Source organism: Nyctereutes procyonoides, unplaced genomic scaffold (assembly GCF_905146905.1).
Source record: "Nyctereutes procyonoides isolate TBG_1078 unplaced genomic scaffold, NYPRO_anot_genome, whole genome shotgun sequence".
Taxonomy (NCBI): Eukaryota; Metazoa; Chordata; class Mammalia; order Carnivora; family Canidae; genus Nyctereutes; species Nyctereutes procyonoides.
In genome coordinates, this window is record NW_026575126.1 from 25,733,809 (window position 1) to 25,747,085 (window position 13,277).

The following is a 13,277-nucleotide window of genomic DNA, read 5'->3' on the forward strand; positions in this document are numbered from 1 at the left end:
ATTTAAATAATTATAAAATATCTATTAATATAGGCTTCTAACACCTGCCTGTTTGAATTACATTACTGTATTTTTTCATTGTATTATAGGCAACTGATCAATTTAATTTGAATTGTGTCTGACCAGTAAGATAAAGATTAAAAACAAATAGTATATAATAGTGTATAAATAGTGTATGATGGTGGACAACAATTGGGTTATATGAAATGAAAGGTGATATTAAAAAAAACCTGCTGAGAGATACAGGTAAAAAAATCTAAAGAGTAATTCTGTTGCCAGGAAGTCACTTGATTTAGTTCAGAATTCTGTTTATCAGTTCCATTCCTAACTAAAAGTATAAAAACAAAACTAAAGGTGCAGTGTCAAGAAGTATACATCTCACAAAACAGTATAGTTAATAGGTAATTAAAATAAATAATCTCATAGAATATTTATTGTGAACACCAAATAATCTTTTTAGAGAACAATTCCATAATCTAACGCATTTCTAAAAATTCATAACTGAAGAAACAATTTTAAGTAGTGAACCTATGGCCCTCATTCATCTTAACATTTAAAGTCAAACTTCAAAACCTTGGACTTTTAACTTTATTTTCTTTAAACTGACTCCATAACTAGTTAAAAACCACAGAAGGGAACTGATTTAATATGCAGCTAAGTATGACAGTTTATTTTTCAAACTTTAGAAAATGAGTAGAAAGATGTGTTCTCATTTCATTCTCCTTTTGCAACAATTTATTAGTTAAGTTTATGAAACAGTGAAAGTCCAGTTAGTCCATATGGGTGATTAATGTAATGATTTCTTTAGAATTCAATTATATACTCAAACACATTTCAAAAAAAAATTTCAAGGGTTACACTTGTTTAGAAAAAATTTGTTTATTTTTTATTTTTTTTAAGATTTTATTTATTCATGAGACACACACACACACACACACACACACACAGAGAGAGAGAGAGACAGAGGGAGAAGCAGGCTTCATGCAGGGAGCCTGATGTGGGACTTGATCCCAGGTCTCCAGGATCAGGCCCTGGGCTGAAGGGGGCGCTAAGCCTCTGAGCCGCCCGGGCTGCCGTAGAAAAATTTTAAAACCTTCATGAGAGTGAAAGGAGAATCCAGTGGATAGTCTTTCCACCTTTGTCGAATATTAATTGACCATAAAGTTGAGGGTCCATTTCTGGATTCTCTATTCTGTTAATTGATCTATGTGTCTGTTTTTGTGCCAGTACCACACTGTCTTGATGACCATAGCTTTGTAGTACAACCTGAAATCTGGCATTGTGATCCCCCCAGCTATGGTTTTCTTTTTTAATATTTCCCTGGCTATTCGGGGTCTTTTCTGATTCCACACAAATCTTAAAATAATTCGTTCCAACTCTCTGAGGAAAGTCCATGGAAAAAAGACAGTCTTTTCAATAAATGGTGCTGGAAAATTGGACATCCACACGCAGAAGAATGAAACTAGACCACTCTTTTGCACCATACACAAAGATAAACTCAAAATGGATGAAAGATCTAAATGTGAGACAAGATTCCATCAAAATTCTAGAGGAGAACACAGGCAACACCCTTTTTGAACTCGGCCACAGTAACTTCTTGCAAGATACATCCACGAAGGCAAAAGAAACAAAAGCAAAAATGAACTATTGGAACTTAATCAAGATAAGAAGCTTTTGCACAGCAAAGGATACAGTCAACAAAACTAAAAGACAACCTACAGAATGGGAGAAGAGATTTGCAAATGACGTATCAGATAAAGGGCTAGTATCCAAGGTCTATAAAGAACTTATTAAACTCAACAGCAAAGAAACAAACAATCCAATCCTGAAATGGGCAAAAGACATGAACAGAAATCTCACAGAGGAAGACATAGACATGGCCAACATGCACATGAGAAAATGCTCTGCATCACTTGCCATCAGGGAAATACAAATCAAAACCACAATGAGATCCCACCTCACACCAGTGAGAATGGGGAAAATTAACAAGGCAGGAAACCACAAATGTTGGAGAGGATGTGGAGAAAGGGGAACCCTCTTGCACTGTTGGTGGGAATGTGAACTGGTGGAGCCACTCTGGAAAACTGTGTAGAAGTTCCTCAAAGAGTTAAAAATAGATCTGCCCTACGACCCAGCAATTGCACTGCTGGGGATTTACCCCAAAGATACAGATGCAGTAAAACGCAAGGACACCTGCACCCCGATGTTTCTAGCAGCAATGTCCACAATAGCCAAACTGTGGAAGGAGCCTCAGTGTTCATCAAAAGATGAATGGATAAAGATGTGGTCACTGTATATAATGGAACATTACTCAGCCATTAGAAATTACAAATACCCACCATTTGCTTCGATGTGGATGGAACTGGAGGGTATTATGCTGAGTGAAATAAGTCAATCAGAGAAGGACAAACATTATATGGTCTCATTCATTTGGGGAATATAAAAAATAGTGAAAGGGAATAAAGGGGAAAGGAGAAAAAATGAGTGGGAAATATCAGAAGGAAACAGAACATGAGAGCCTCCTAACTCTGGGAAATGAACTAGGGGTGATAGAAAGGGAGGTGGGTGGGGGGGGTGGGGATGACTGGGTGACAGGCACTGAGGGGGGCACCTGATGGGATTAGCACTGGGTGTTATTCTATACGTTGGTAAACTGAACACCAATAAAAAATAAATTTATTAAAACAAAGAAAGGAGAATCCATACAAACTATTATTTTTAAGTTATTTTATTGAGGCAATATTGTTATACCTAATTGAACTAGGAAGAACTGCCTCCTAGAGAGTCAGAATCACTCCATAGTCTATATGTTCCATAGGCACACACAAATTTCTGAAGCAAGGTCACTGCTGATTTGGGGATAGCAAAGGATTGAATAATAATGACAAGTAGAACAACAACAACAAAAAAGCAGCTGGTCTCCTGATGCAACTGCAGGCTATTCATCGTGTGATTTATTTGTATTCTATTATGATCTCTATGTTCCATATGCCCATGTTCAAATCGAAAAAGTAAAAGGTATGGATTTAACCAATAATGGCAAACTGCGAAGTTGATATTTTAAAAATCACTTATAAATTACAGGAAAAACAATTTTGAAAAATATCATACTATTTTAGTCTGCTTTCCTAAACTTTCCTTAATTTGGTTGAAAGCAGATTTGTATTTCTTTAAAGGTCAAAAATCAATCATTGTTTTATCAAACAACCAAAATAAATAAAATTATTTGCATCATGTTCTGCTTCAACTTAAGTGTCAATAGTTTAGTAGTTTGAAATAATAATAGTAGTTTGCACATTGTACTTTCTCTATTCACTGAGAACAAATTAATATGTGGTCTATCTTTGGCTTATCTTCATAACAATACTGATAGTTGGGTAAGTTTAAGTAAACCTCGCACTGACTTATGAATAACAAAACTTTTTAAAGTATCTTGCCCTAAGAGGACAACTTAAAAAGAGAAAAAGAGTTTTTCTTCACAGTTCCATTACAAAACTTATTTATAATTCGACAGATATACTTGAAGTTACTGTTTTATAAAGTACAATTGAAATGTAAAAGTTAGATACATCCCTATTTTAAACTCCATTATTCACTTACAATGCATTTAATGCCATCCTAAATGATGCTATATCTTAAACTAAAAAACAAAACAAAGCACACACATACACAGCAAAAGAAAACAAAGAACTGCTTTAGGAAGGGGTGGAAGCAGTTCATTAATACCAAGTGAGGGTGAAAAAGGGGACTTCTGCAAGATGGTGGAACAGAAAAATCCTGAACTCATCTCCTCCCATGGACACACCAAATCTAAAGTTACATATGAATTATTTCCCTCTGAGAAAAATCAAAATACTAGATGAACTTATTTTCCACAACAAAGGTTAAAAAGACCATATTGAGACAGGTAGGAGAGTAGCTATGGTCTCAAAAAACCTCCTGGTGGGACAGCAACACACCATAGAGAGGGATCTCACCAGTATGGCGGTTCCCCTAGAGGGTGAAGGGTTGGCGTCACATATCAAGTACCCCAACCCTTGAGATCCGAACCAGAGAGATGAGCCCCAAAACAACATCTCAATTAGAAAACCAGAAAGTCCAAGGGACCCAAAATTATAATAGTTTTTGTCAACTATACCTCAATTTAAATCAAGAAGTGAGAGTTCTCAGAAGAATGATCTCTATCGTACAAGTCACTGACAGAGTAACATTATTTTAACTCCTTTTGTTTTGAAATGCAGTATTAATTTATATATATATATATATATATATATATATATATATATATATATATATATAATGCCCTTTCATTTACTACATCCTTACAAGCTTGCCCTGTTATAATGAAGAAGCAATGAGTCCCCGAAGAAAGATGTTGAAGAACTGAGGTTAATCTTCTCTATCAACTAAGGACTTTCCGGTTGTAAAGATCATACCTTACAATGGTCAGGTAAGCCTAAAGCAATTTTGAATTTGGTAGAAAAGAAATTAAATCCAATAATTTATTGGAACAACTCACAACATCACGTTGCTTCTATTTTCTCATTCCTAGGAGCCCTTGCTTAGAATTAACTTGTCAGAAAGCAGAGAAGGAATAACTTTGATTTATTACTAAAAGCAAAGTGAGACTTAATCTTGAGGGATGTTATAGGAAGGATCCTAAAAGGAAAAAATATGTTGTGTTTGAGTTGACAAAACCAGATGGGGAAGTCATTAAGTAAAAATCTAGTGTTGACAGGCATTTAATTTAGTCTTTTAGCCAACTGACCCTAAGGACTATACAATCTTACTGTAACTCGATATATGTTGATCATTTAAATGATACGTGGAAAATAACCTGGTAGTTGACTCCAAATAGGGGTTACCAGAGAGCATAAGATGTCCCAGAGTATCAGTCATTGACAAAGGATTCATAAGAGAGAGAGCTAACCTGTGTGATAAAATGGTTTCATTTGGGATCCCTGAGTGGCTCAGTGGTTTAGCACCTGCCTTTGGCCCAGGGCGTGAATCTGGAGTCCTGGGATTGAGGCCCACATCCCTGCATGGAGCCTGTTTCTCCCTCTGCCTGTGTCTCTGTCTCTGTCTCTGTCTCTCTCTCTCATAAATAATTTTTTTAAATGCTTTGATTTTATTATAAATCTGTATCCAAATAACATATCTGCTTCTAATCTAATAGTTTATAAAATTTCACTTAAAAGAATATTATTCGGTGTTGGGTTTTTGAAAATTCTCTAACCCCCCATTACTTAAATAAATAAATAAATAAATAAATAAATAAATAAATAAATAAACAAACAAACAAATAAGAATAAATGATGTATTATTTCAAGCAATAAACATTAAAGAGAATTTCAGGAAGAAGAATCAGTTCGGCCTTTTTTTTTTTTAAAGCTTTATTTTTATTTATTTATTTATTTATTTATGATAGACATAGAGAGAAAAAAAGAGAGCGAGGCAGAGACACAGGAGGAGGGAGAAGCAGGCTCCATGCCAGGAGCCCAATGCAGGACTCGATCCCGGGACTCCAGGATCACGCCCAGGGCCAAAGGCAGGCAGGCGCCAAACTGCTGAGCCACCCAGGGATCCCCAAGATAGCCTATTTATAATGGGGTCTCCCTGTCACACTCCAATGCAAAGTTAATGAATGAATTTTTGTTTCAGACCCTCTAATTTATATAACTTCCACTCAATATTTTAATAACTTTCTGGGATTGCAATTAATTTGATATATGGTTTTATGAACCTTAATTTTTATAGCCATTACTAAATAAAAATATTATTTAGGGCATACAGCACACATTAGCTGTGCATCACACTAAAAATTTGGGATATCAAAGGAGCACCAAGGATTAAAGTTACTTTAAGATTTTTGTGCTGTAGAGGTGAGTGGGAGAAAAACAGTATGTACAGCTTACTTACCTCAGTAGCAAACTGCTGCAATCCACCAATATTAATTGGTCCCTCTTCAGTGGCATATAAATTGCATCCACCTACACAAAGATCGGAAGTTGGACATACCATTCCACAGGTCAGACCAAGTGGGTTGTCGGAAAAAATCATCTTAGCAGCTCCATAATAGTTCTACAAAAATAAAATAAAATTTTATTATGTAACAATTTTATTATGCACCTTACACATTCAAAATATAACCTAATTTTGTATTAGGTAGTTGAGTTGAAGATTAAGATATGTCTAAGATGTAGAGGTTACAATACTGTTTACCATCAGAAAACATCAAGTAATAACTAGCCGAGTACCTAACATACAGGAATATTCAGTATATGGTGTATCAATAAATGAACAACTAATCAATTTGGAAAACAAATTTAAAGTATAAATGTTCTATAATGTTCTATAAAAAGAAAGTTTTCTTTCTCAAGGCATCTAACTATAACCTGAGAAGAATTATCTCTTTCATTTTTAACAAAGGTAAGAAAGATAGATTGAACAAACTTAGATTAATTCTTAAAAATTTTAAAAGCAATCAAACAAAAAGGTGAAATTCAAGTTATCCTCCACTTAACTAAATTAAAAGCATCTAGGGCCCTCTTTCCCTTTCTTTCATCTTGCTGGTCCAGAGAGACTATATAAATGGCACTCTGTGTTAACATCCTTCAATTACATACTATTAACAAAAGATGCAGATGAAACTGCATCTTATACAGGCAGTTCTGAACCAGACCTTGACGTGCTCATATAATCATTACTTCCTTCCATACATTTGGTTATTATAGAATAACTTAGAACCCTACTAATTTTATCAAGAGTTTTTAGAACCCAATGTGTACATACATTGTATAACAATATCATTATTGACTAAGAATGAACAACTTGAAGGTTGTGGGAGTATTTTTTTCTCCTATCAAAACTAAGAATTGGACCTGACCAGCATTCCTCAAAACTGTCAAGTACATCAAAAATAAGGATGATTTTGAGAAAATATAAAACTCAAGAAAACCCAAAGGAAACATGACAACTAAATGTCATTTGCTATTCTGGACATGATCTTAGATCAGGAAAAAAGGCACTAGGTAAAAACTAAGGACATCTGAAGAAAGCATAGACTATAGTTAGTAATAAATCATAAATAATGTTTCATTAATTATAATAAATGTGCTACTGTAATATCAGATATTAATAATAGAGAAAATAATGTGCAGGTCTATATGGGGACTCTGTATACTGTGATCTATTTCAAAAGAATCAAACTGGCATTCCATAACTGAATAAAACATTTAAAAATAGATCTTAATGCATGGTTTTATAGTGGTAATAGTGGTTTAACAGTATTTGTCTTATTCAGTGTGTCTCCTTAGCAACCAACAATAACATCTAACACATTAGAATGGTTCTTCAGTATGTATTTTCTGAATACATAATAGGAATGTGTTATTAAATTCAACTTATAAGTAAATAAACTGGGATAGGAAGGGTAAATAATTTGCCAAAGGATCACAGAGCATATATAGTGACAGAACCAGGATTCAAAGCCATATAATATGACCACATACTCCTAAGGACCAAGATATACTCTAATACTAAAGAAAACTGTTCAATACTGAATAGGTTATAAAATTTAGTTACATTACTCTTCAGATATCTTGATGTAAAACACACACAGCTGTTTTCACTATAAACTGGAGAGCACATAGCTAGCTCAATAATTATACTTTGTATTTTATTAGATGAATGTTTTATATATTCCCCTTAGCTTTGACCTTCCTGTCAATTTAACAAAAAATTAAAGTAAAAGTCATTTCATCTTCACTTGAGATTCATCCATTTTTTTCCTCAAATTTGGTCATATCTGCTACTGTCTTTGTGAAAGTCTTTGTTAGTGTCACTGATAAGGAACAACAGTAAAGCACTATGTGGTCAAAGTATAATTTTCAAAAGTTAACACCAGATTCTGTTACACATACAGAAAGAGCATGTAACAAAGATTGTACTTGACTCATTAATGAATAATGAATCATTAAGATAGTAAAGGAGATTCAAGAAACATTTGAGGATAACGTAGGGAAGGTGATTCAAGGAGCATTTGGGGCTGACATGGCTTAAATACTGAATTATACAAAGTATTTAACAATTTATACCAATTCTTCACAAATACTTCCAAAATATACATATGGAATTTATCTCAAGAATTCAGGGTTGGTTTATTATCCCTTAAATCAATTAATATAACACACTGCATCAATAAAATAAAGGACAAAAATCACACGATCATCTCAAAAAATGCAGAAAAGCATTTGACAAAATCCAATACCTTTCATAAAAAAAACTCAACAGACCACAAAAAGAAGGCCATTAATTCACTTTAGAGGTTAATAAAGGACATCTAATTAAAAAACACAGCTAACATCTTACTTTATGCTGAAAATTGAATGCTTTTTTCTTACAATTAAGAAAAATACAAGGATGCAGATCTATCCAGAATAGTACTGGAGGTTTTATTTTATTTTATTTTTAAGATTTTTATTTATTTATTCATGAGAGACACGGGGGGGGGGGGCAGAAACACAGGCAGAGGGAGAAGCAGTCTCCATACAGGAAGCCTGATGTGGGACTCAATCCGGGGTCTCCAGGATCACACCCTGGGCTGAAGGCAGCACTAAACCACTGAGGCACTAGGGCTGCCAGTACTGGAGGTTCTAAAGAAGTAAAAGCTATTCACATTGGAAAGTAAGAATTAAAACTATTTCTACTTGTAGATGAAGTGATCTGTATATCGAAAACCCTAGTCCACTAAAAAACTATTAGCACTATAATGCTTAATTTTGTGTGTCAACTTGACTGTGCCATGGGATGCCCACATTAAGCATTATTTCACACCAAAATAATGAGTGGGCACATGAAGGCATTTCCATATAAGATTAGAATTTAAATTGGTGGACACACCAAAGTAGATTGCCCTCCCAGTTATCTATCACTCAACTGGGTGGACATCAGCCAACCAACTGAGGAACTGAATAGCACAAAAAAGACGACAGGAAGAAAAATTCTCCCTTTTGGAGCCTGCTTTATATATATATATATATATAATATATATATATATATATATTATATATATATATAGTCTAAGCATATATATGTATTTTTTTCATGTAGAACATTAATACAGCACTAATAATAATGACTATAGCCAGTTGCATGATGGACATAAGATCACCCAATATACAATAATCAATTTTATTTCTACACACAATGTATAAAACAATGAACAAAACAAAAATGAAATAAAAAATAATTTATAAAAAGATCAGAATACAAATTATCTAGACTATATTTACAAAAAATGTGTAAAACAGAACATTGCTGAAAGAAGTTAAAGAAGACCTAAGCATATGGAAAGACAGCTCATGATTATGAATTAGAAGACTTATTACCAGGATATTGATAGTCCTCAAATTTATCTACAGCTTCAGTGCAAGCCCTATCAAAATCTTAGCAGATATTTTTTGCAAAAATTGGCATACAGACTCTAAAATTCAAATGAAAAAAAGCAAGAAATCCAGAATAGGCAAAATAGCTGTGAAAAAGAAAAATAAAGTTAGAAGAATCACACTAACTAATGTCAAAACTTACATGAAGCTACAGTAATCAAGAAAGTGTGGTAATGGCATAATAATACACATAGAGACCAACAGAACAGCATTGAAAGTCTAGATAGAACCCTCATTTTTATGTTCAATTGGTTTTCTGACAAGAGTTCCAAGACAATTCTATAAAGAAAGAATATTCCTCTTAAGAAATGATGTGATAACTGAATATCCATAAGCAAAAGGATGGAGATGATCTCTATTTTATAGCATATCTAAAAATTAATTAACAATAGATTAAATGTTAGAAATAAACCTATAAACTCTTAGAAGACAGTATAGGAATAAAGTTTTAAGACCTTGGATTAAGCAATGGTTTTTGGACATAATGACAAAAGCACAAGCAACAACACAACAAAAAATAGACAATTCAGGGGTGCCTGGGTGGCTCAGTTGATTAAGGGTCTGCCTTCAGCTCAGGTCACAGTCCCAGGACCCTGGGATCAAGCTCCGCATCAGACTCCTGGCTCAGTGGAGTGTGCTTCTACTGTCTCTGCCCCTTCTCATGCTTTTTTTTTTTTCTCAAATAAATAAATAAAATCTTTAAAAAAAAAATGGTTGAATTTCATTAGAATTAAAAACTTTTGTACTACAAAGAACACCACAAAGAAAGTTAAAAGGCAACCCACAGAACAGGAAAAAAAAATCATATATGGTAGAAAATTTTCATCTAGAATATAAGAAGAACACTTATAACTTAAAATAAAAAGATAATCAATTTAAAAATGAACAATGGATTAGTATGAACATTTCTCCAAAAATATACAAATGGCCAATAAGCATAAGAAGTGTTGCTAAATATTATTAGCTATCAGAGAAATGCTAGTCAAAATAATGAGATAGCACCTCTTACCTATTTGGCTGGTTACAGTGGGTGGGTGGATAGGATATATGGGTTATGAGTATTAAGGAGCCCCCCCCCACATCAAAATGTTTTGGAATCAATGATAAGTCACTTGAGGAAGAGGATCAGAATCTGCTTTAAATGGGTGGTAATCAAAGTATTTCTGAATTGACAGGACTAAGAGATGAGAGGGAATGGCATCCAAGTTATCCTGGACTGACATGAGTAAATAATCAAGAAAATTCAGAAAAATGCCTTGCATAATGATCTGGACAACTGGCTAGAGATGTTCATTGATTCATTTAGGAAATGGTGATTATAAGATATATATTTTAATGTGCTTGGAACAAATTATGGAAAATTTTGACTTCTAATCAAAGTGTTTAGTATCTAATTGAAGCTTTTTATAGAAAGGTGCTAGTATTAAAGGACTAATTGGGAAGATTATTGTATAGATGCTATTGAAACTCTCAGTGGAAAAATAAGGAAAGTGAAGAAGACATGATGATATATCAAAAAAGGAATGCATTAGCCTGTGTCACAGAATACACAAACATGGTTTTGAAAATGGTCTGAGCCAACATCAAACAATGATTCAGAAGTCACCTTTGACCTCTACCTCTCACAAATAACTGAAGAAATGGTAGATAACTCTACTGTGTAGGAAGTTGGGTACTCTGAGTCAAAGACATTCAGAAACCTATTAGAAAAGGAACACCTCCTCAACTGTTCCCATCAAGAATGTCAAGATCAATATCAATTTTTTCTCTCCTAGTAAGTGGAGAGATTTCTTGAGTTCTCTTTCTAAACAAGAGGTTTGACTCCTATTCTGTGAGCTTTTAAACCTTTCTAAAAGCAAAAGCCTTAAAATTTAAATTTAGAAGGGTACTTTAAAGATACCCCAGCAGTCTCCTTCTAGAAAATACACAATCACTTCACCTGGTTTCTTCGGGTTATTCAATCACTCACAAGTATTTTAGTCTTCTATTGTGTGAAGAAAAATGTACAGGGTTATGTTAGTCAGAATAAAAATTAAATATCTGATCTTTTGTGCACAGATTTGTTTTATGAAGACTTTTACTCCTTCTTTAAGCAAAAATCTAAAACAAAAAATGATGTCTGATATGTTTGTTGTTTTTATATCAACAACACAAGAGAACCTATATTGAATGTTCTCTAGTCCATTAACCTACCCATATTTTGCAGGTATTGAATTTTCCATTACTCATTGGGGTTTTTAAAGCTTGTTCAAAGCTACATGTGCCATTTGCATGTGGGCTAATTCTAAGACAACTTTAAGTTTTATTCTTTGCTTTTTATTTTAAAGTTATAACTTGAAATTGCATTAGTGTCATCTTTCGACAATTTAATGATTTTAAAGTCATTATCAAGAAACATGAAAAACTCACAAGCCAGCTATCATCTCATATGTTATAACAAATTTAACCAATAGTCCTATCACCACAACATTATCAAAACAGCTGGTGGATTTATTTTAAAGTGTTCTTGCTTTTTCCAATGAGAGTTTTCACAGATGGGAGCACCCTTCCAAGATAAACTCCAATCTGCTGCATTTAAAATACTTGGGAAAGTTCAATAAGTTTGCAAGTGTGAGAAGGATGATTAACATTACTTATACTTCTAGACTGAGCTGTCTAATGGCGAGTGTGCTTATGTACATTAATTTGATAGAAAATGTCCCTCATAGCATATACAGAAAGTATAGAGACAGGGAACAATTGTCAAGCTGTCACCATTCTTATAAACAACCCACTGGTCTTCACACATTTGGCTAAGGAGAGTAAGAACCTATCACTCACAGAACACACAAAATATCCTGCCCTCACAGTAGCACTCTTCTGGGGACACAGGGGGACAGAATAGGTTTGTCTGGTTTTACTTTGAAAATCCTCTCTTCATATCTCAGACATACTAAGTTTAGAAAAGTTTTGCAAAATATGATTAGACTTTTAGAACTATGAATGTGTAAGGAAAGAATTATTCTTTTAGAAAATAAAATTTTTTATCTGACCTTGAGATGCTGAACTAGGAAACACATGTGAAGGTGCACACAGGTGCATGCACACAGGCTTCGACACCATACACTTCTGGATTTATTTCCTGATTATATCATACTGGAGTAGAATTTAGTTTCTCTTAACCTCAGTTTCATCACTTGAAAAATGCAGAAAAAATTCTTTCTTAACTAGTTATATTTACACTATTTTTAATATGACACATATAGCACTCCTAGTACATTATACAGCACAGAATAGACCTAATAAATATAAGTCTGCACCCTGTTCCTCTTAGACTTTTTCTAGCTAAAAAAGATTTTATTACAACGTTAATATTAAGAGTTTAAGATTTTGAAGTTTATTAAAGAAAATTGATGTTATGAAGTAGAATAAAAAAAGTCAGAAAGAAAGAAGCAAAATCTATACAAAGCAAACCTATCATTAATATATTAAGTCATGGAAAAATGGCATGAAGGTATGTAAGAAGAGGTATAATTCTTTGTATACCCTATAGAAATATAAAAATGTCACTTCTATTTCTCTTATTTTCTGGTCCCTATCCACCTTTATCTGTTTAATTGATTTTAAAATTCATTAATTCCCCCATGAGTTAGTTAAGAAATCTTAGTGTATATGTGTACAGGTATTACATTCTTTCATTAATCATCAAGTTACTTATTGAACATCTACTCCATGACAAAACTTTTATTAAGCACTAGATATATGTAAATAATCAGTATTGTTGGGCAGCCCGGGTGGCTCAGCGGTTTAGCGGCCTTCAGCCCAGGGCCTGATCCTGGAAACCTGGATCAA

The 13,277-nt window shown here is 33.7% G+C and overlaps 1 protein-coding gene across 1 annotated transcript in view; it reads right to left on the reverse strand.

Moving 5' to 3' along the window:
• Positions 1-13,277, reverse strand: part of DPYD (dihydropyrimidine dehydrogenase) — an 802,527-nt gene that overhangs the window by 584,847 nt on the left and 204,403 nt on the right. Inside the window, exon 5 of the mRNA XM_055340016.1 lies at positions 5,920-6,081. Within this exon, the coding sequence (XP_055195991.1) occupies positions 5,920-6,081 (162 nt within the window). The remainder of the gene's footprint in view (positions 1-5,919; positions 6,082-13,277) is intronic.